This window comes from Pholis gunnellus, assembly GCF_910591455.1.
Source record: "Pholis gunnellus genome assembly, chromosome: 1".
Lineage (NCBI taxonomy): Eukaryota > Metazoa > Chordata > Actinopteri > Perciformes > Pholidae > Pholis > Pholis gunnellus.
Window position 1 is genome coordinate 23,866,752 of NC_136528.1, and position 23,400 is coordinate 23,890,151.

Consider the following 23,400-nt stretch of genomic DNA (forward strand, 5'->3'; position numbering starts at 1 on the left):
TGGTCTAGGTAATACACACTCATCATCTTATGAATCATCGTCACTACAGCCTCCACAACAACCAACCTCTGTCAATGTTGGCCAAATGCCGTCTCTTAATTATCTCAGCAACTGCTAGCATTCACTTGAATTCTGGGACTTCTTTACTCTAGTGTCTATTCAAGTGTTCACCAATACCTTTTCTCTTTCCAAGTGACAATCCAATGGTTTCTATTGACTTTGAATGGCCTCAAGTCAGTTACCTCATGACCGGAGAAGAAGTGGATAGAATAGAGCAATGGTTCTCAACCTTTTTTCAGTGATGTACCCCCTGTGAAATATTTTTTCAGCCAAGTACCCCCTAACCAGCGCAAAGCATTTTTGGTTGAAAAAAAGATCATCAGTGTCTGATTTATTAAACTGTCAACACTGAAGATTGCATTGTTTAGGACAGGGGTCAGCAGCCTTTACTATCCAAAGAGCCATTTTGCCCTATTTTCCACCAAATAAAATGTGTCTGGAGCCGCAAAAGCTATTTGATGTCACAGTTTATAAAGTTTTATATATAGTTATAATATATATACAAAAACTATAGTTTGTTGTATTTATGAAATCATAGAACAAGAATAAAGACACTTGTTGACATGTTATTGCTATTTTACGTGTTAGAACAATATCAAACTCTTTTGAAGAGGAGAGTTTGCTGCAGTTGAGGAATCGCTCTTTTTCTCTCATCTCCAGCGTGATACTGTCCAGCAAATGATGTGTGCTTGTTCTGGAAACGTCTTTCAACATTACATTTTTTGTTGTTTGCAAATTTCTCGCCACATACCAAGCATACAGGTGAGCCAGCATCGTGCGCAGTGAATGCAAATGAATACGTCCACGCAGAGTTAGACTCTCTATTTTCCTCCGTGACTTTTCTGTTTTTGGATTTATCCATTGATAGTTTACTGAGGGCGGGGCTCTGCAGATCATGATCAGCCACTTGGTGGGAAAGCCGCTAAACAGCGATGTAAGATGCAAGTAGCGGATCTTGTAGCGTGGCCGTTTTTGAATATTTTACTATTTTGCTCGACAGAGTTCGAATCCAGGTTGATGCGATCTTTCCATAAATATATATATATTTGAACCCGGCAGAGTCTGGGCAGTGTAGTCATTCGTTCTTTGAGTTGTTTGACCGAATTTTAAGCCAATAAAATAATCGAAAACCGTGATCCGCCCCCCATGGGTCAAACCCATTGGCCCAAACTGAAATAGGTCAAATGTTAGTTACCCTAAGTTAGATTGATCCCAAAATGTCTTCAGGAAACAGTTCAGAGCCGTCACAGGATGTTGATAGAACAGGACCTGGGGAAATATGCCTTTGTTTACATCAAAACAGCACAAAGGTAAGGAGCTTATGAAATATTAGCGGTGAAGCGGTGTGTTGTTCTGGTGCTTGTGTGCTCACAGCTCTGTGGTGGTTTCACTTAGATAAATAGTGAAGATATCTTTGGATTCAGTGTGTTATTGGCGTGTTTTCTGCTATTTCGGTTTTCCGTGTTAGCATTTAGCTTCTTCTTATTAGCGCCTACCGGAGTGTGTGGTCGGCTCAGCAATGGCGAAAAAAGAGTGATATTGTGGACATTCTTTTAGTTGTTTATTTGAGTTTGTGTAGAATTGTGTTTGGAGTGTGTACACTGGCTTGCAGGATAGTGTTGAACAGAATCTCTTCGTTAATTTGGTATGAAGCATTAATAATATTTTTGTATGAAAAGTCCATTCTACGACATTTGGAACAGAGCCTCAGAGCAGAATTGAGACCTTTTGGGCGTTCTCGGGTGCAAGAGGTTTTAACCTAAAAAGCACTTTTATTGATTTGAAATGATGCAGAAGCTGGCCTAAACTCTCCCAAATCATATGACAACATGTCAGCAGTCCTTTTAAAAAAAAAAAATTGGCTTTGATAAAGTAAAGTATGCCTGAGAAATCAAGGTCAGCTGAGGTCAGCCAACGTCAATTCTGATTTTGGAAGTAGCACAAATAGCTATTTTATTGGACTTTTCTATACTATATAACTATATATTTCACTTATTTTATCACTAATAGTGTTCAATCTATCTAATACAGCAGTTTGGCATCATTTTGAGAGCTTTGGCTATATAAAAACCTGTAAAATATGGCTCATTTCCGTCGGAATTTGAGTTTTACGTGATGTATTGGAACCTCACACAGCCTGCGATCAGCCGATTTGCGCAATTCCTACAGATTTGAACCCGGCAGAGTCTGGGCAGTGTAGTCATTCGCTCTTTGAGTTGTTTGACCGAATTTTAAGCCAATAAAATAATCGAAAACCGTGATCCGCCCCCATGGGTCAAACCCATTGGCCCAAACTGAAATAGGTCAAATGTTAGTTACCCTAAGTTAGATTGATCCCAAAATGTCTTCAGGAAACAGTTCAGAGCCGTCACAGGATGTTGATAGAACAGGACCTGGGGAAATATGCCTTTGTTTACATCAAAACAGCACAAAGGTAAGGTGCTTATGAAATATTAGCGGTGAAGCGGTGTGTTGTTCTGGTGCTTGTGTGCTCACAGCTCTGTGGTGGTTTCACTTAGATAAATAGTGAAGATATCTTTGGATTCAGTGTGTTATTGGCGTGTTTTCTGCTATTTCGGTTTTCCGAGTTAGCATTTAGCTTCTTCTTATTAGCGCCTACCGGAGTGTGTGGTCGGCTCAGCAATGGCGAAAAAAGAGTGATATTGTGGACATTCTTTTAGTTGTTTATTTGAGTTTGTGTAGAATTGTGTTTGGAGTGTGTACACTGGCTTGCAGGATAGTGTTGAACAGAATCTCTTCGTTAATTTGGTATGAAGCATTAATAATATTTTTGTATGAAAAGTCCATTCTACGACATTTGGAACAGAGCCTCAGAGCAGAATTGAGACCTTTTGGGCGTTCTCGGGTGCAAGAGGTTTTAACCTAAAAAGCACTTTTATTGATTTGAAATGATGCAGAAGCTGGCCTAAACTCTCCCAAATCATATGACAACATGTCAGCAGTCCTTTTAAAAAAAAAAAATTGGCTTTGATAAAGTAAAGTATGCCTGAGAAATCAAGGTCAGCTGAGGTCAGCCAACGTCAATTCTGATTTTGGAAGTAGCACAAATAGCTATTTTATTGGACTTTTCTATACTATATAACTATATATTTCACTTATTTTATCACTAATAGTGTTCAATCTATCTAATACAGCAGTTTGGCATCATTTTGAGAGCTTTGGCTATATAAAAACCTGTAAAATATGGCTCATTTCCGTCGGAATTTGAGTTTTACGTGATGTATTGTAACCTCACACAGCCTGCGATCAGCCGATTTGCGCAATTCCTACAGATTTGAACCCGGCAGAGTCTGGGCAGTGTAGTCATTCGCTCTTTGAGTTGTTTGACCGAATTTTAAGCCAATAAAATAATCGAAAACCGTGATCCGCCCCCATGGGTCAAACCCATTGGCCCAAACTGAAATAGGTCAAATGTTAGTTACCCTAAGTTAGATTGATCCCAAAATGTCTTCAGGAAACAGTTCAGAGCCGTCACAGGATGTTGATAGAACAGGACCTGGGGAAATATGCCTTTGTTTACATCAAAACAGCACAAAGGTAAGGTGCTTATGAAATATTAGCGGTGAAGCGGTGTGTTGTTCTGGTGCTTGTGTGCTCACAGCTCTGTGGTGGTTTCACTTAGATAAATAGTGAAGATATCTTTGGATTCAGTGTGTTATTGGCGTGTTTTCTGCTATTTCGGTTTTCCGAGTTAGCATTTAGCTTCTTCTTATTAGCGCCTACCGGAGTGTGTGGTCGGCTCAGCAATGGCGAAAAAAGAGTGATATTGTGGACATTCTTTTAGTTGTTTATTTGAGTTTGTGTAGAATTGTGTTTGGAGTGTGTACACTGGCTTGCAGGATAGTGTTGAACAGAATCTCTTCGTTAATTTGGTATGAAGCATTAATAATATTTTTGTATGAAAAGTCCATTCTACGACATTTGGAACAGAGCCTCAGAGCAGAATTGAGACCTTTTGGGCGTTCTCGGGTGCAAGAGGTTTTAACCTAAAAAGCACTTTTATTGATTTGAAATGATGCAGAAGCTGGCCTAAACTCTCCCAAATCATATGACAACATGTCAGCAGTCCTTTTAAAAAAAAAAAATTGGCTTTGATAAAGTAAAGTATGCCTGAGAAATCAAGGTCAGCTGAGGTCAGCCAACGTCAATTCTGATTTTGGAAGTAGCACAAATAGCTATTTTATTGGACTTTTCTATACTATATAACTATATATTTCACTTATTTTATCACTAATAGTGTTCAATCTATCTAATACAGCAGTTTGGCATCATTTTGAGAGCTTTGGCTATATAAAAACCTGTAAAATATGGCTCATTTCCGTCGGAATTTGAGTTTTACGTGATGTATTGGAACCTCACACAGCCTGCGATCAGCCGATTTGCGCAATTCCTACAGATTTGAACCCGGCAGAGTCTGGGCAGTGTAGTCATTCGCTCTTTGAGTTGTTTGACCGAATTTTAAGCCAATAAAATAATCGAAAACCGTGATCCGCCCCCATGGGTCAAACCCATTGGCCCAAACTGAAATAGGTCAAATGTTAGTTACCCTAAGTTAGATTGATCCCAAAATGTCTTCAGGAAACAGTTCAGAGCCGTCACAGGATGTTGATAGAACAGGACCTGGGGAAATATGCCTTTGTTTACATCAAAACAGCACAAAGGTAAGGTGCTTATGAAATATTAGCGGTGAAGCGGTGTGTTGTTCTGGTGCTTGTGTGCTCACAGCTCTGTGGTGGTTTCACTTAGATAAATAGTGAAGATATCTTTGGATTCAGTGTGTTATTGGCGTGTTTTCTGCTATTTCGGTTTTCCGAGTTAGCATTTAGCTTCTTCTTATTAGCGCCTACCGGAGTGTGTGGTCGGCTCAGCAATGGCGAAAAAAGAGTGATATTGTGGACATTCTTTTAGTTGTTTATTTGAGTTTGTGTAGAATTGTGTTTGGAGTGTGTACACTGGCTTGCAGGATAGTGTTGAACAGAATCTCTTCGTTAATTTGGTATGAAGCATTAATAATATTTTTGTATGAAAAGTCCATTCTACGACATTTGGAACAGAGCCTCGGAACAGAACGGAGACCTTTTGGGCGTCTTCGGGTACAAGAGGTTACTATTTTTCAAGGATTTTTTAATGGATGCTAATTTTAAATCTATATGAAAAATCTCACGTAGGCTACCCCCTGGAGTGCCTTTACATACCCGCAGGGGTACACGTACCCCCATTTGAGAACCCCTGGAATAGAGGGTATATGTTAATGAATGGTACAGTATGCGATTTTAATAACAACCTTTCCAGCTGGATAATGAAACAATTCACCAGGAATAAAGATTGACATAATGATTAATACAATCATTTTTTTTTAACTGAAGACCGCTGAATGTCAAAAGATTTTGTAGAAATGTACGTTCTATCCTCATGCTAATGCAGTAGGCATATGTCTTGTACAAAAAGTCTTGTGAAAATTGTATGTTTTATTCAGTATGTTTGTTCCTTAATAAACAACCTTATTTTAAAACGTTGTTCTTTTTTGAAACTTTAACCAGCACAAGCTTGAACATCTACCTGTTAATTGCTTGAGCAGATTAACAAACACACACACACACACACACACACACACACACACACACACACACACACACACACACACACACACACACACACACACACACACACACAGACACACGCACACACACACACACACAGACACGCACACACACACGTATCCATGGATGCACCCTGTCTCAAACACATGCACGCAACAGTGTCCTCTGAAATGTCACTCAAGAAACTGACATGTTTTCTGGACATGAAGAATTATCAGGTGAGTTTGACAAATGGGTGGGTAGGTTATAAATGAAAGACATACAGACCTTAAAGCGCTAAAGAAAGTGGTAAAATGTATATTGTTTAGATTTCACGTGCTATACTGCTTTTTCCCCCTTTTTTTACAAAAGGAATACGTTTTTCAAGTTATTGTCCCTTTTTTACTATAATTCTCCATAGGAACTCACATAAATTAACTATAAATGCAATTGCAGCGATAAAACAAAAGCAGAAAAAAGTAAAAACAGAAAATTGGTAAATGAAAAGAGAAAATGTGTCTAAATAAAAGTAGGGTAAAGATGCGTTATATTCAATACAAACATAATTACTTTTAAATTTAACCTCATAAGCCTAAAAACATTTCTGCAATAAGTTGGTTTATTTTTTGTCGCTACTTTTGGTCTATTTTCATTTCATAAACTCTACTTTTTTTAACAGTAACGTCACAAGGCAGGACGCACTCTTGTTTGGCCTGCAGGGGGCACGCTTGAGTCAGCTCACTGGTTTCCCAGCAACACAGTGTAAATAACTCGGTGTAGCTTCTGTTGGCTTGAGAGCATGAGACAGTAGAAGAGAAATGAATGAAATACTGGTTTGACTCAGGTCATTTAATGAGCTAGCTTAAGGGAGCGTGAAGTTAATCGTGAAAGCAAGACCTCAACGCTAAATAACAGGTAAAATACTACAAAACAGTTTGGAAAAGGATAATGCAAGCTATCGTGTTAGCTTCAACTGTAGCTAACGCTGTAACGTCAAGCTAGCTAAGTTGGGTTTCAAACATGTTAAGCGTTAGCTTACTTTATGCTTTCTCATGTTGGGGCTGTCTTGTAAAATTGGAGATACAACACACAGCAAAGGAATTGTCCAGTGTTAGCTAGATAGTTAAATGTACTGCCCATGGGAACCTAGCAAGCTGAAGTAATTAACGTTATCCCAGCAGCTAAACGTTAGCTAAGGCTAGCTAGCAACAGTAACAACAAGAGATTAACTAGTTAAATAGCTGTTAGCGAATGTTAATTACGTTAGAGCCCTCTAAATACGTTAGCTTAAGCTAACGGTTAGCTAACGTTATGTGTTGATAGGTGCAATGAGCCGTTGCTCTGTAGCTAAAAAACAAACTTCTCTTCACGTAAGTTAAACATTTAGTTTACGTTAAATGTTTTGCTAGGGAAGGGTCAATGTTATGCTAATTAACTATGCTAACTCTAGCTAAATGGTCTCAGGGGAAACGTTAGTTAACATTAAAAAAGTTAAACGTAACGCAATAGAAAGAGCAGTTCGTTTCCCAATCAAAACAAGAGTCAATTCACTGATAACTGCACACCAGGTTGAAGTCAGCGCAGACGCATCTTTTACCGAGAGCAAGAAGTCAGACTTAAAATCAGTGTGGAAGGGCAGCCTCTCTGGTAACTGCAATGCAGTGTGTGCAAAGGCTTCTGTTACCATCTAGCTTTTAGAGTGTTCATGGCCTTTTTCTTGTAGATCAGACAGGCAGCCGATGGGGCTGTTTGACAAGTTGGCCGGATGGCTGGGGTTGAAGAAGGAGGTGAACGTGCTGTGTCTTGGTTTGGACAACAGTGGAAAAACCACAATCATCAACCAGCTAAAGCCCTCTAATGTAAGTCTACCCAATGTTTTATAACGTATTTATAGTGATGTTACAAATGTAGGACTACGGTAGAAGTGAGTTTCTGACAGAAAATGTTATTCACTGTCACTCATGTGATATTTGTGTATCTGCTAAATCAGTGATTACAGGAGTAAGTTGTGCACATCCATATTCCATGTTACTGTGTCTCTGGTTTCCTGTAATTATCTGCATTATCATCCCATAACCATCTACATATCACTTGGTATGGTTAACTAGTATTTGTATGGTTAACTAGCAAGGGATTTAAGTAATGTTGCCTATTACGGTTTTTATTTACAACATGCTGCATTCGTCCTCCAGGCTCAGGCGCAAGACATCGTCCCAACCATTGGCTTCAGCATAGAGAAGTTCAAGACATCCAGGTAGCTGTTCAAATCAAATCAACAACTTAATTTAATACAATCTGTAGATCAAGAAATGTGAAGTCATCTTCTAAAAGTTACATATTTCTGTCTAAAGTAAATTCATATAATCTTGGCGCTATTCGGATATATGACTTTTTTTAAACACCCTATAAAAAAAGGTTTTCTCTCTTCTGTTTTTGTAGTCTTTCCTTCACAGTGTTTGACATGTCTGGTCAAGGCAGATACAGAAACCTTTGGGAGCACTACTACAAGTGAGTGTGCCAGTGCTACAAACCCACTAGTCCTATTTTCCGTTTGATATGCATATTCATTTCTGTGATCTCTTTGTATTTCTCAGGGAAGGCCAGGCTATCATATTTGTCATTGATAGTGCAGACAAACTGAGGATGGTAGTAGCCAAAGAAGAACTGGACACATTACTAAACCACTCTGGTATGTTCATGTACATTTAGGATGATTTTTTAACTTGAGTTTAAATTCTAAATGAAGTGTTTTACTGTTGTGTCTCTTTCTTTGGCTATTTTCAGGCTACTCTACACTATACAACGTTTTTTTGTGCCAATTCCACTTTTTTAAAAGTTTTTTGGGTTGCGAAATATTGTTCTTCATTAGTAGAACTTAATAAACTTACTACTTTCCTACATCACCCTCTCACACTCACTACAGATATTAAGCACAGGAGGATCCCCATCCTGTTCTTTGCTAACAAGATGGATGTCAGGGATGCTCTGTCTTCTGTCAAGGTCTCGCAGCTGCTCTGTTTGGAGAACATGAAAGACAAACCCTGGCACATCTGGTATGAACATTCAAGCACACTTATTTCCATTCTAGTATGCCAGGATGTCAAGGTGTTTTGCATTTTTTAATATGATGTGTTGATATGTTTCAGTGCCACCGATGCTCTGAAAGGAGAAGGTTTACAAGAGGGAGTGGACTGGTTACAAGGTATGATGAGAGTTCATATGCATGAAAGTGGGAGTGGCCGTGTAACTGTAGAGTACATGTATATCAACTCACCTTTTACCTACATTATATACCGTTTGTATTTAAAAAACAGTTCCATGTAAGAAATGTTGAGTTTTGTGTATAGGAACGGAATAACTTGAGCAAAGCTCTTGAGCTAGCATCTGAATTTTACTTGAATATATATTTAGATAAACCAACAATGTTAAATTAGTTTTATTGTGTTCTGGACTTACATTAGTTGTATAACTTTTACTTTGTTTCCTTTTAATAATGTGATTATTTTTCATCCTCATTTCAAGCAGTAACAAACCAGTTAATCCTACAAATGTGTAGGACTCACTTTGTTTCTACTCTACATTACGGTGGATCATATGTTTGTTTTAATGACTGAAAGATCAGAAGCAAAGTGTAGTCTGTTCCACGACCTCAACATCATTTTCTTTTCTTTTTATTATGTTTAACGCCCTCATTCAAATCCTTCCATAGATCAAATTATGCAGTGAGTATTGTGTGTTTTATAAGTGTTGTGTCATTTCTTATGTCCTTGTATAGCTGTAAAATAATGTATTTAGAATGTATTTCCTTACCATGTTTATGTTGTTGTTATGACTTTAGTCCTGAGGTAGCTGCACCACAAGGCTATTCTGAACAGTACAGTGAGGGCTGTCACAATATCAGATTTTCACTACATGATTATTGTTATGGCCAAAAGAATCCACGTTCATATTATCGCAATATCTATAGAAAACTTGAAATGAAATAATAACTTTATATAGTTGTCTTTTTACATATTGTGCTCTATATTTAGCGGATTAAAAGCATTTCTCACATTTTTCCAGATCAAATCAAAACAATGAGAACGTGAGGGTATGAGGATGAACGCGCCGGAAGAAGCAGCCTCCATGGAAGTCTTTTATGTAACACGGGTGGACCCTGTTTTCAGAGGTACCATGAGATAGTAATGTTTTTACTCTGGTGTTTAGATGGTTCCTGGTATGGTTTCATTTGAAAAACGAGTACATGATTTGTTTCTCCTGGTACAGATGACCACAGGGGCAGTAACATGTTAAAAAATATTTGATATTTATCCCTTCCATTCCTCAATATCTTTGTGTAACCGGCTCACAGGAATCATGATGAACTATAGCTGGATTTATGTAAATCCTGTGATTGTTGCTGTCTTCATTTTAGGGAGCATGAATACTCAGGATGTCTTTTAGAAAAGACGTAGTGTTGGGTGTTTTATTTTGTGTGTTTTAGCCCCTCAACTGTCCTGTGTCCGACAAATGGTATATGGTTGATTCAGACTAGCACCACATTATACCAGTGAGGTAGTTTCCACTCGCTCACAGTTACCACCGTTAGATATCTGCGGCCTTGTGTGTTGTGAGCATATCTGTTTCCACTGCACACTTACAGCGGAGGATAAATGCTTTCATCTGCAATTGTATGGCCACTGCTTGAGAGCAGGTGACAGTCCCAACCCTCCATGCATCAGATATCATTCTAAAAATGCTTTCGTAATAAGTTATGGTACGTCAGTCTGTTTGTAATGGGCTACTACATATAAAACAACCTAAATAAGGTTCATGTTAAGGTTCATGCCAAATGCTGCATTTCTTTTATTTTTTCCTTTGTTCTCTCAGGGCCTCTGTAGATACATTATTATTATTTTTTCCTTTTTTCTCGACGATACCAAAATGTTCATGCATTCCAGTGCACATCGCCTTTTTCAAACTTGCATATTGGGCCATCTCACTGTCACATTAAAATCAAGATTTGCTATATTTTTGCTGCAGCTAATAGTTGATGCTTCTCTGCTCGTGTTTGCTTAATGATTCAGATTAAATGTTTTCCAGCACCCTGTAGATTTTGTTGGGCATATTGTAACTTGTGGCTAAGCTTTTTTGTCATAAAGTGAATTAGTTTGCTTAAAACTCAAAACTAGTCTTTACAAAGCTATTTCGTAACCAGTGTTTTTATCTTTGCCTTATTTCAGTGCTCAAACGAAAACAAACGTAATCCAACAAACTGCGTCCTACAATTTATTCTGTACTTCAGTGATTCAAAGGCAGACAACTAAAAAGGAAAATCATCTGCTCACTCTGCACACAGTTTTTAAGGCAAGCCTTTGATCTTCTTCTTAAGTCTCTGACTGAAAGCTTGCATTCGAAAAAAATCTGTACAGATCAGAGTGTGTATAGCAAGTGAGAGGTGTTTCCCTGTTTGGGGGTAATTTCAATGCAAAAAGGGACAACTGACAAAAATGTATGATCAAATATCCATCTAAAATAATAATGTTTTATTTTATATACTCTGTGGTATCGTGTCCATAACTGTCTCATCTGTAAACCTTATTTTTAGTATCACAAATTGCAGAAACTACAAATGCCCCCGACCGCCCACGCACACATATCAGTATCCCTGTTTAGACACCACTGGGGGACGCAAAGGTCCAAAATATTCAAATTCTACTCATGGTGGCTTTCAGGACACAAGATTGATTTTGAAATATATTGTAAATTTCAAAATATACAATGGAGATTTTAAATTAATGAGTTCACTTTAGTATCAGAGACGTTGTAGATTGTTATCAAATGAGCTGTCTGTATTTTGTTTATTACATTGTATGTGTTTATTTTTTAAAGAATAAATGCTGTGGAGAATGAATATTGTTTCATGATTTTAGAGGTAATGTCACTTTGGTGGCTTTCTATGTGTCTCATGTTATCTTTTCTCTGTGTGTCTCTTGTGCTCTCTTACTAACATCTTGAGCGCTGCCAGCAACAGCTGCTCATTAAACCTCGAGCCCTTGAGCCCTGAAGAAGTTATTTGGTTAAAACACAAGCATTCATTTTTACAAGTTATACAAGAGGATTTCTGTTGTGATTCTTTGCAGCAGGTTGTCAATAGTTGTAAATTGTGCATCATGTTATATCTTTATGTTGACACGTGTATGTATTTAGCGTCATTGAGCTACAAACGCCAGAGTGTCCCAGTCATGTGGCAGCCATCTGTCAAACATGCAGTTAGAAACCAGCTGTCTTCCGGAAGTTTTAGATTTTGGCACCGGTATCGCACAGAATCACTTGTCCGATGTAAAGCAAAATCACATTCAAATCAATTTTAAAAAACGAATTGCTTTTATTTGTTATGTTTTTTAGTTTGAATGCCCGACAAAAGAATCGACAGTGCTTTTGAGCCTTTTAAGCTGAATCAAATAACGTTTTGATTATTGTTCCCTAAATTAACAAGACACAATATTAGAACGGAAAGGAAAACACCTGCCAGGCCGAGCAACAAAAGATTAAAAACCTTTATTTAATCGAGCAGATTTGGTTCGCAGAGTGATTCAATCTGGTGTTCTTTACAGACAAGACATCAGAATGAAACATTGCATCACCTAATGAAATAACTGGCAGATAAAGAGAAATCATAATGATATGAATATAGAAAGAAATAAGGACATACAGTTGATGCAGTCTCATCAATTCAAACGTTTTCTAGCAACGTACACCTGAGGCATGTCCATGGTGCTGAAACGGGGTCGCTGTGTGAGTCTAGCAGTTAAAATATACTTGTCACCCTTTCTCTTTATGAGCAAACACCTCAGTCAGCACGTGTCTGTTGTCGTACTTTGTGTGTGTGTGTGTGCGTGCGCGCGCATGCGTGCGTGCACCATTTTTTTTAAGTGAGACTCGCTGTATCATTAGATCTCTCCTGCTCTTCAGGATCCATACTAATTGGATGTCTGTCAGTTTTGACAAGAGCATCCCTCATTAAACGACTCAAGGCAGAGACGGCCATTAAGGAGGCAGTTCATTGATATACCCTGAAGGGAAAGTGACAGCAATAGTATTTGATTTCTAATTCATAAGAGCGTTTACACGAATTCTGCCACACCAGGCCCAAAATCAGGAGAAAGACTGGACTTAAGAAGGTATTGAAGATTAACGAGCTTGAATTCGGTCGAATTGCTGTAAAATGCACTTGACGAATTTAAGATTTAAGTAATTATTTTTTAGATAAATGTACCGCTCCACAGTTTTCTTTTGAGCAAAGCAAAGAGGGCTTCAGGGCGGTTTCTCATCCTCCTCAGTCGCGCAAAAAAAACAGTTCCTGTGGAGCAAAGTTAATTGCGGTTGTAAGGTAACATGCCGGCTGAGGAGCGAGTGACAGCGGATAAAAGGCCACATGAAGTATGGCTGCGCAATTAAGCGGCTGTTACGCACAGAGTTTCAAGGAGCACGAGCCACATCAAGCATGAAGCACATTCCACCTGCTCATCCACAAAATATTGATTATTTAATGTGTAAAAATGCTGCATTCATTCAAATTCATGTCTTGCCATTCAGTGGTTCAGTGGTTTAAAAAAAAAAGAAGCAATCCCCTGTTATTGAGCAAAGGAATCTCTCCCACCCTCGTCCAGTCAGATCGGCCAGTACACTGTGACGTGTTCTATTGCAAGGTGCTCATTAAGAGGGACGTTTGGTTTCTCTGACGTGTGTATCAGTCCTCTGACGGCACCTGCCCCCTTATAAGCCTCAGTAAGTCACCCGGGAGTCCTCCACCAACGATTCATTTAACTGTTCCGAGGCTCTTAATAGTTCTGCTCGCTGTTTTCTGCCTCAGGTGCCCCAGCACATGACTCTAGAAATACTTGAGGTAAGTTTTGCATGCGTTTTTCAAGCTTTTGTAAACTGTTTAGGCTTGTTTAGCAAATAGTACTTAAAAATGACGATTTCTTATTAATTTAAGCACGGCCAAAGTGGGGATCTTTAGATGACAGATCATTATCTACAATATAATTTGAATACGGCTGTCTTGCAAATGGCTTGGTTATATTTCTGTAGCGAATGCTGTGCGTAATTCTAATTTTACGCGCATGTTTCCGGATAGACGGAGATGGAGAAGAGAAAACATGTTTGATCCAAAAGCACAGACACGAAATAGAAGACACATTGTGATTATTTTTACAACAATTCTCACATATTTGTTTGATCCATTTATATTGATGTTGGGAATAATATCACATTTGTGTGAATGTAGGATGTATCTAATGTAGCTGAACTTTCTTTGAGTCTTTGCCTGAAGGAATCGAAAACGAGTAAAATCGAGCCTCCAGGTGTCTTTACGATACATTTTTACTTTACCTATTGTGTTGATGTAGATTGACGAGCACCACAAATGACCTACACTGTGTTGAAAGTCAAATTCCTGGAAAAGACAGCTTTCAGGGCCACAAGCGAGCATGAAATCAATTTAATCAGCAGAGGGAATTCTGTCTTTTGGACTATTCTTATTCTAATATTCTGTTTCAACAAGTCAATACGTGTTTGTTCAGTTGACCCTTTAATCCGACTAAAACCTGTTGAAAATGTAAACTTTCTATGGACCAAAAAGGTCAAATGTTGCAGAAAACTAAATGCCAAATTATAGTTTTTTATATTTATTTATTTATACTTATTGTACTTAATATCTGATCCTCGCTCCTCCGTGCGCCAAGCAGGTCTCCATGCCCTCCCGTTCCTAGCGGAAGACTGGTGCGACAATGACCATCCATGTAGAAGGGCTTGTCGCTATTGCGATCTTCTATCTACTGATCCTGGTCGTGGGCATCTGGGCGGCATGGAAGAACAAACACTCCGGGGAGGCGGAGGGCACCGACCGCAGCGAAACCATCATGGTCGGAGGGAGAGACATTGGATTATTTGTCGGTGGATTTACCATGACAGGTGAATTTTGTCTATATTATTCAGTAATACTGGGATTTTAGTAGCTATTATCACAATAAAACATATCTAAATTATCACTTAGGTCTGTTTTGACAAGTTTTCTTTTTTGAACATGTTGAAGTTAGATAATTTAATAAGTTAAGTTAATATGTTTTTTTTATACTGTGTAATGTATGTGTCAGTATTGTTCTTTTTTTTTTACTGCCAACATTTTAAAAACCTTCTCTGGATTGTCTATTAACACAAATGCCAGGTATAATTGTTTCATATTTATTTTTTTCCTCTGGTGATAACATGTATGTGTGTGTGTGTGTGTGTGTGTGTGTGTGTGTGTGTGATTTTCAGCGACCTGGGTTGGAGGAGGATATATAAATGGCACAGCTGAGTATGTGTATCTGCCTGATTATGGCTTGGCTTGGGCTCAAGCTCCCTTTGGATATGCCCTCAGTCTTGTTGTGGGTGAGTGGATTAAAACAATGTAAAATACAGGTTGATATTTTGTGTGATCAGGAGCATAACGCAGGGATTCTGTGTCCTTGTTCTATTAACAGTGAAATGCAGCCCACACATTAATATATTGACCTTTTGACCACATACCTGATTGAAATGGATGGGTTGGGTGCTAATCAAACCATCTTCAGTGGTCCGGTGTTCACCCTTCTAAATTGTAACTCCTTGTACCTGTTGATTCAAGTATCAGTCTATTTGAACAAATTAAAAAAAAAGTAAAACTGCCTGTTTATATAGAGGTACACTTGAAGGTGCCTCAATTCAATGTGTCTACTCTTCGTCCCAGGGGGTCTTTTTTTTGCTAAGCCCATGCGCTCACGAGGTTACGTCACCATGTTGGACCCATTCCAGCAGATATATGGGAAACGCATGGGTGGCCTCCTCTTCATACCTGCACTCATGGGAGAGATCTTCTGGTCCGCGGCCATCTTATCCGCCCTTGGTGAGTTCATGTTCCCATCTACAACGAAACAAATTATTCTGGTGGCCAATAAGATCAAAGTGAGGTCTTGTCCATATATATCTGTATGCCATAACATTTGCTCATGACCTTAGGTGCCACACTGAGTGTCATCGTGGACATCAACATTAAGATGTCAGTGGTTATCTCAGCGCTCATTGCTATCTTTTACACCCTGGTTGGAGGACTTTACTCTGTGGCCTACACTGATGTCGTGCAGCTCTTCTGTATCTTTATTGGCCTGGTAGGTTCATGTTGAGCACAAGTTAAATGAGATGATGATAGATGATAGCAACTAGTGTAATTAAATAACCCTCTTTAGTAGATTTACTGTATTTGTCACACAAAACATACTTTGACCTTGACTTAAAATATGACAAATTACGCACATGAATAGTCACAGATGCTGCTCCAAAGGAACACACTGACATGAAATGATACTGCAAAGATTTATTTGCGACATATTGTCTAAAAATGATAAGATAAACTAAGGCGGGATAATAAATTGCTAAAGTTATAATAACCATTAAACCTATTAGTTTTTTTGTAACTGTTTCAACTTGTTTCTGGACGTCTACAGTGGATCAGTGTCCCGTTTGCTTTGACCAACCCTGCGGTGTCGGACATTACCGTTACTGCAGTGAAGCAGGTGTACCAGTCGCCCTGGAGAGGCAGCATCCAGAAGGGCGACACCTGGGTCTGGATCGACAACTTCTGCCTCCTGGTACAGTCCCCACGCCTTATCCATCCCTCACCTCATCAGAATGTAGTCCACTGTGACCAGCACTGGGTCTAAAGGTCTAAAACTGATTTCATTGATGAAATAATATCAGCATGCCAGGACTATTTGATGACTTTATGAAGTGAAAATACTACAGCTTGTTATCAAATAATTTAGTGAAGGAGTTTCATGCACTCTCATTACACCTTTCTGCAGAACTGTCCTTATTGTCCTTATTCAAATCGAGGCACTAAGGATAGAAGATGTCTTGTGATGTACAGATCATAAAGCCTTTTGAGGCAAAGTGAATGCAATTGTCATAACTGTGTCGGGCTTTAGTTCTGCAAATGTTATTCACTGGTCTCTAAATGTGCTGCAGATGCTTGGAGGAATACCCTGGCAAGTGTATTTCCAGAGAGTCCTGTCTGCCTCCTCGGCCAACTACGCCCAGGTCCTCTCCTTCCTGGCTGCTTTCGGGTGCCTCGTCATGGCTGTGCCCTCCGTTCTCATCGGGGCCATCGGGGCCTCCACAGGTTAGAGAGCTCACACATGAGCCTGCAAATGCACAGTCTGTGTGTGTGTGTGTGTGTGTGTGTGTGTGTTTGTTTTCAGGGGAAAGGCTCTGGATGGGTCCATGTTGCCCTTAGATCTGAGAGAGCCTGGTAAATAGCAGCTGGTTCACCTCATCCATAATGAAGCAGCAATCTAGTTAATAACCACGCTGGCTGTGTAAATATTACATTAGAGGGAGGCAAGGGACCAAATTAGAGGTTTGATCTCCAGATTTTTAGGCGTCAGATTCCTTGGTGAACATCTGAACACACAACTTTGTTTTGTCTTGTTTTAACATGGAAATAACAAACATGAGCTGCCACTGGAAATGTTAAACGATAAGATGGTTTGAAATCACTGTAGACAGTAATATCTTATTTGTTAAGCTTATTCCCATTATCAGCAGTTTCAGTCTCTGGTTTAATGAGCCTACAATTGAGAAAATATATTCCATTTTGTTGTGATCATGCATATTTTGTTCCAAAACAACATTTTCATACTGTATATTGATTAAGCTGTGGCTTACAGTTTCAGTATATGTCAGTATTATGAATGTTTAATTGCAAATTACCTTTATTTCTGAGGAATTTGGAAAAGTTGGGTTTCTCTGGAGGCCATGTGGTTATTTATCTATTTTTTTGTGATACAGTTCAACTATACTGGCCATATTGGTTGTGTAATTCATTCTCTCCCTTGATCAGACTGGAACCAGACAAGTTATGGTGCTATTCCTCCTAAAGACAAGGAACAAGCGGACATGATTCTACCCATCGTGCTCCAACACCTTTGCCCGCCATTCGTCTCTTTCTTCGGCCTGGGTGCAGTGTCTGCAGCTGTCATGTCGTCTGCAGACTCCTCCATCCTGTCAGCCAGCTCCATGTTTGCGAGGAACATCTACCAGCTCGCCTTTAGACAGTCGGTGAGTACAAAGTTTATACAACATCCATATTTTTTTTCCGGCTTGTTTGTGACAGCTTGGCACACGTCACAATCCTGTCCCCCGCTCGTCTCTGTCTCCTCAGGCGTCTGACCGTGAGATCGTGTGGGTGATGCGTATTACCATCTTTGTATTTGGCGGCCTTGCCACGTTGATGGCGCTGGTGACTGGGACAGTTTACGGCCTCTGGTACCTGAGCTCAGACCTGGTTTATGTCATCATCTTCCCCCAGCTGATCAGTGTGCTCTTTGTCAAAGGCACCAACACGTACGGCTCCGTGGCCGCCTACCTGTTCGGCATGGTGCTGCGTATAGGCGGAGGAGAACCCTACCTGCAGCTGCCTCCTTTCATTTATTACCCTGGCTGGACCACCGAGCAGAGGATACACCACATAACTGGGGAAATGGAAGAAGTTGTCATCCAGAAGTTCCCCTTCAAGACCATGTCTATGCTCGCCTCCTTCCTGGGTAACGTCGCTTTCTCCTACCTGGCAAAGTACCTGTTTGAGAGCGGTACGATTTCACACAAATACGACTTCCTCGACGCAGTGGTGTCCAAGCACAGCGGAGAGATTATGGATAGGACGACGCTCGTGACTCGTGGCAACAACATCGGGCTGTCGGAGATGGCGCCCGTCAAACCGCGGCTGAGCGTGACCTTGGCGGCCGCCTTCACACGCCGTGACACGCTGCCGAAGGAAACGGTGGAGGAGGAGGAGGAGTCTAGCTCTGAATCCTCCCACCACGATGAAGAATGACAAACTCAGCATGTGTTTAAATAAATACGCTGAACATGCGAGGGAACTGTCAGAGAACTGGTTACTCTGTCAGATTCTCCAAAAAGAAGTACGAGACAAGAAGCAAACGTCCTCCGATGGGACTACAAAAGAACCACATCCAGCATGTGGTGATTGGATAACGGCCACTGACAGGATATATAGTGTAGCACATGACAGGATATATAGTGTAGCACATGACAGGATATATAGTGTAGCACATGACAGGATATATAGTGTAGCAGCTTGCAGATTGTCCGGACATGACGTTCTCTTTTCTGTGAAGTACATCAACCATTCACTCATATAGCTCTCATATATAGTTGGGTGTAATGCATACCCATCCTCTTCTGAACTGCTTTGGAGATATAGTTAAAGAAAATGGTCTTAATTTGATTGATTTTGTTTTTTTATCACTAAAGAAAAAGCAGATCAAACTACAGATGAGTGGAGATAAGAGATGCTGCACAGAGTTTCTACTGCGGAGAAGTGGTGAAATATTTGATGAACAGATGGCAGGTAGTTGACAAACACTTTAACACCTGTACAGCAACTATTACAAAAACTGATTGTGAGAGAGAGTTGAAGTTAAAATAGATCAACAAATTATGGAAAACAGGATATTATATAACTTTAATATGTCATAACAAGCCAATCAATTTATGTTAAACGGACTTTAATGTCATGAAGTGAAATACATCCGACGTATTAACCAACACCCAAAACTGATTTAGTTTGACACAGTTTTGAGAGGCAATCATGTCTCTTCATTATTACTGTAAACATATCATGACTGTGAATCAAGAAAGAAACAATCCATGTACTGTGCTGAGTAGAAAATATATAAGCAGTAGTGACCGTAGTTGACTTGAAGCAGTAGCTAATATTCTCTTTAATGTCAGGTGTAGAAGCAGTTTTAATCATAGGAATCGGTGTAAATTCGTGTTTAAAATGATCTTGTATTCAACTGCCTTAATGAAGCTCATGAAACAGTTTTATTTCCACAGTTGTGACTGGACTCTGGTCAGACTGCAGCGAACAAAGACTTGAATATGAATGTAACCTCTAGAAAAAGATCTAACTATATCAAGTAGTGTACTTCTAGTGGTGTTTGTGTTGTTGTTTTAGTTTGTGATTTTGCAAAGTCAAACAGTAACTGTTACAGAACAATGTGGCGGCAGGTTCTGCTTCACAAATCTGTTCTTTTTATTTGTGGTTAACGGCAGATTATTTTCTCTGTGATGTGTATGTTTGTATAAATATAAATATAATTATAAAATATGGAGAAAAAAAATTAGATATATACAAAGAAAACAAATCATGCTGGTTCAAATGATTCATAGAAGAAAGAAAGGAGGCTGTCTAAATGTTTATTTATTTTTGATGTCATAAGAGATGAAACATAAAACAAAATAAAATGATTTCAGGAAAATATATAAATTCTACTTTTGGAACAAGATCAAATTGGTATTTCACATTTTTTGTTTCTTGACTACTAAAAATACACTTTGAGAATATTGCAATTAGATTTTAGTATGTGTTTTTCTTCTTTCTTTTTTTCTTTATTGGAGATAATGCTGAAACATGAAGAATATCGTGCTCAACGAGGTTCAGGGACACATGATTTCTCAAAACAAAGCTATGTTGACTTGGGTTCAACCAAAGAGTGAGTCTTCTCTGTCGGATTGTTGTATGTTAATAACTTTAGAGGCCCGAAGACGTCAGATTTACTAGAAATTGAGGATCAGAAAAGTCATGGAAGCAACAATATTTTTGTTGTAGAAATATATATTTTTCAGCTATCCTGTTTTATTAATCTATTTGTGTTGATGATGCTTAATTGTGGTATCTCAGACTTCACAGCTTCTGTCTGTTACTTTAAAATATAATTTAAAAAACATCCTCCCTTAGATCAAGGCTCAGGTTGAATTTGCAGCCGGTCCAGGCTCTTTCTTGTCTGTCGGGCCCTTCAGCTTGTTGGATGGTAGACGGAGAAAGAGAACATGTCCCAAAACGTGACTGAAATTACAATCGCTTGGCTTGCATCTTTGTCCCCCTCCCCGGCCACAGTGAAAGACAGCATCTTAAAATAGCTCTCGCTCTCTGGTTATTTACATTACCTTAAGTGCTGTACTCTCTCTCATCTGGGACTCGGGGAGGAGCCACCCGGGGGTGGGTGTGGCTGCTGGTGGTCAGTTAGGGAAGATGGACTCCGGTGGGGGTTAGAGGGAGGTGTAGCTTACTGGCGCCCGTCACCATAAAATCCACCAACTCTGATGCGCAGGAATGACGCAGGAGCCCCACCCATCCACCGCACTTCCTCCCTCCATCGTCCTTTTTGACGTCCTTGAGAACTAAGGCCAATCACATAAAATAAAACAGAGGGGGGGGGGGAGAGAGAGAGAGAGAGAGAGAGAGGGTGTCCCATCTTCATTCATAGAAAGTGCCTCAGAAAGCACTCATGATAATTAACAATTATGAAGGAAAACTGACACTTGTCCAAAAGTCAATCCATTTATTTGAGGATTTGCGGGCGAGGAGGAGAGTGTTGGGGGATGGTTTTTGCTTTCTTCTAGAGTTCATTTGGATGTGAACCAAAACAGATTCATTCATTACTACTGGATATCTTTAGAACCTCCTATGATGTCTTTCCAGGAGTCATTGATGTCGTACCAGGGCAGATTTTTGTCCTGCTTTTGATATAATGTCCATAGGCACATATTTTGATATTTGATTTTCTTCTCTCTTCTATAAAAGCTCTATTTGACTTCATTTCTAACCACACAGTAAGAGCTCTAAATGATGTTGTTGCTGTTCCATTTATAAAAAACGTAAGGGGGACTTAATCCACTGGTGACACAAACTGGAAACAACCCTTGTGTACCGTTCAGCTGTATTACCTTCCGTCTTGGTCTGGAGGAAGCTACTTTAGGCTCCGGCCGATTGTCGCACAACATATTTGAGAATGTGAAGTTGAACCGTTTTTACTAACTTCCTTCATTTTATCTGCTGCAGCTGTCGGCTTATTTTCCCAGACGAACCTCGAGAGATAAAAGGGAATACTGGGAATCGAGGTCCGACTAGAGAGCACTTTCCCTCAACGTGGACACGAGGAGATGAGATTACAGGGAGCAGACGGTGCATTCAGATAGACATCTGCTCTCTGGAGTCAGGCATAACTTTAGAGAGAGGACTCTAAGCAAGGAGACTGTCCAGGTATCCCACTGCTGGCTGGAAACGTTATTTGTGATATTGAATGTTATTTGTTTAACTTTGAAACGCCTGGAATTAGACCCAGATTTGTGCTTAATAGCCTCACCACTGATATTATTTGGTCAATTTTATTTAACAAGCTTAACTAGCTACCACCTTACATAAATGAGGTGGACATAATAGCAACAACAATGTAAATAGAGCCACTGCAAAATGGAGTCAGCAACTTCATGTATGAATTAATGTAAAATTTTGATCCATTTAAACACTACACCGTTCAACAAGACACATAGATCACGGCAGAGCATGTTGCATTTTTTAGTTTAAAGGGGCACTCCACCAAGTTTAGACATGAAGCTCAGTTTACTCCTCATGAGAACAGTTTAACAGTTTAACTAGTATAACTGGGGGGTGAGGAGAAAGTTAGGTATGCACCTGGCAGAGATGTCCAATGAAAGACACTACTGAGATGCATATGATTTCTTTGGAGCTTGGCTCATACCGGCAAATAAAAATCAAGATTTATCAACTTCTGCTGCTTCGATTTTCTTTTTTGAATCCGTCTCTCACAGGTTGCCCAACTTTGTGCAAAACAAACCTGCACTTGAGTCGGGGCAGTGCCTCCAACCTCAGAGAGCTTTTATCTGACAGAAGCTCCAAACAGCCTCTGCTCGCAACCACCATCCTGTCAGAACTGTTGCAGTGTGAAAAACACTGAAACGCAAGCTGGAAAGCAGGGTTCATATTTCTTATTGCCAAGAACACTTGACATATGTGTTTTATCTTTGAATAAAGTATTTTTTTTTCAGTTTTTCCACAAAAATGTATTATTCATTTCAAAGGTTTAACTGCAGATCCATACAGCCATCATTCTGCACAGAGAAGGTCAAACATCCAAAGTGAGGTAATATTATGAAAACACATTTTGAGTTTGTTATTATAAGCATAATTGTGTCATTTGAACATGATGTAGAGCGTAAGACATGGTTTCTAGATCAGACTGTCTCCTGTCCAGATAGCGTGGCACCGGGCAGCTCATATCTCATCTGTGGCTGAGGCAGGACACTATTCATGTCCCTCTTAAGTAATGTCTCCTGTAATCTAATTGCAAGGCAGCTATTTGAAACATCGGAAGAGGGTGGTTGATGGAGAAGAAAAAGAAGTGATGTATGTTTGAGAAGGATAAACAAAGTATTGTGTGTTGTGAATCAACGTAAATGTGGAGGACGTATGCACAAACATTATATCATGTCTAATTGTTTCCCATATATCTCTCCATCTCCTCCATTAGTCCCTCCAAGCAGCTGAGGAGCATCTTTCGCGAAATGAATGAAGCGGCTGCTCTAATCGAATCAGCCAGGAGAACCTAATTATAGAACCAGCTTTGTTCCACTCCGGGCCGACTAAAGGTAGAACCGCCTGGCGCTCAACATAGTAGTGGGATGACTGCTCTGCAATCAGCAAACCACACTGATTCTTAATGAGTCAGAGCCATGAATCAGCTTCACTGATATGGAATTAGAGCTGTGAGTCAAACAGTTACTCAGATCTTCCGAGACTAGAGTTTTTACAAGTGGCGGAGAGCCGTCGGCTTCAGGCGATCAATAGGAATCT

At 39.6% G+C, this 23,400-nt stretch overlaps 2 protein-coding genes across 2 annotated transcripts; both read left to right on the forward strand.

Annotated features, from left to right (window-relative positions):
- Positions 1–6,438: 6,438 nt before the first annotated feature.
- On the forward strand, positions 6,439–11,480 carry arl6 (ARF like GTPase 6). The gene is made up of 8 exons (XM_079162637.1): positions 6,439–6,575; positions 7,384–7,519; positions 7,853–7,914; positions 8,100–8,168; positions 8,255–8,349; positions 8,584–8,713; positions 8,807–8,862; positions 9,723–11,480. The coding sequence occupies exons 2-8, from the start codon at positions 7,400–7,402 to the stop codon at positions 9,746–9,748; spliced, it is 558 nt and encodes a 185-aa protein (XP_079018763.1). The 5' UTR covers positions 6,439–6,575; positions 7,384–7,399; the 3' UTR covers positions 9,749–11,480.
- Positions 11,481–15,422: 3,942 nt separating this feature from the next.
- On the forward strand, positions 15,423–18,555 carry LOC306707231 (high-affinity choline transporter 1-like; the record flags this gene model as incomplete). The annotated part of the gene is made up of 6 exons (XM_079174622.1): positions 15,423–15,570; positions 15,684–15,832; positions 16,169–16,312; positions 16,689–16,842; positions 17,563–17,780; positions 17,884–18,555. Exons 1-6 carry the CDS (start codon positions 15,438–15,440, stop codon positions 18,553–18,555), a joined length of 1,470 nt encoding a protein of 489 aa, XP_079030748.1. The 5' UTR covers positions 15,423–15,437.
- Positions 18,556–23,400: the final 4,845 nt, after the last annotated feature.

Excerpts from the sequence above, each read along its gene's own strand:
- arl6 (XM_079162637.1), top strand. The coding sequence starts at position 7,400 with ATGGGGCTGTTTGACAAGTTGGCCGGATGGCTGGGGTTGAAGAAGGAG. Across the intron at positions 8,350-8,583 it reads CACATTACTAAACCACTCTG|ATATTAAGCACAGGAGGATC; the intron begins GTATGTTCATGT and ends CACTCACTACAG. Across the intron at positions 8,714-8,806 it reads GACAAACCCTGGCACATCTG|TGCCACCGATGCTCTGAAAG; the intron begins GTATGAACATTC and ends GATATGTTTCAG.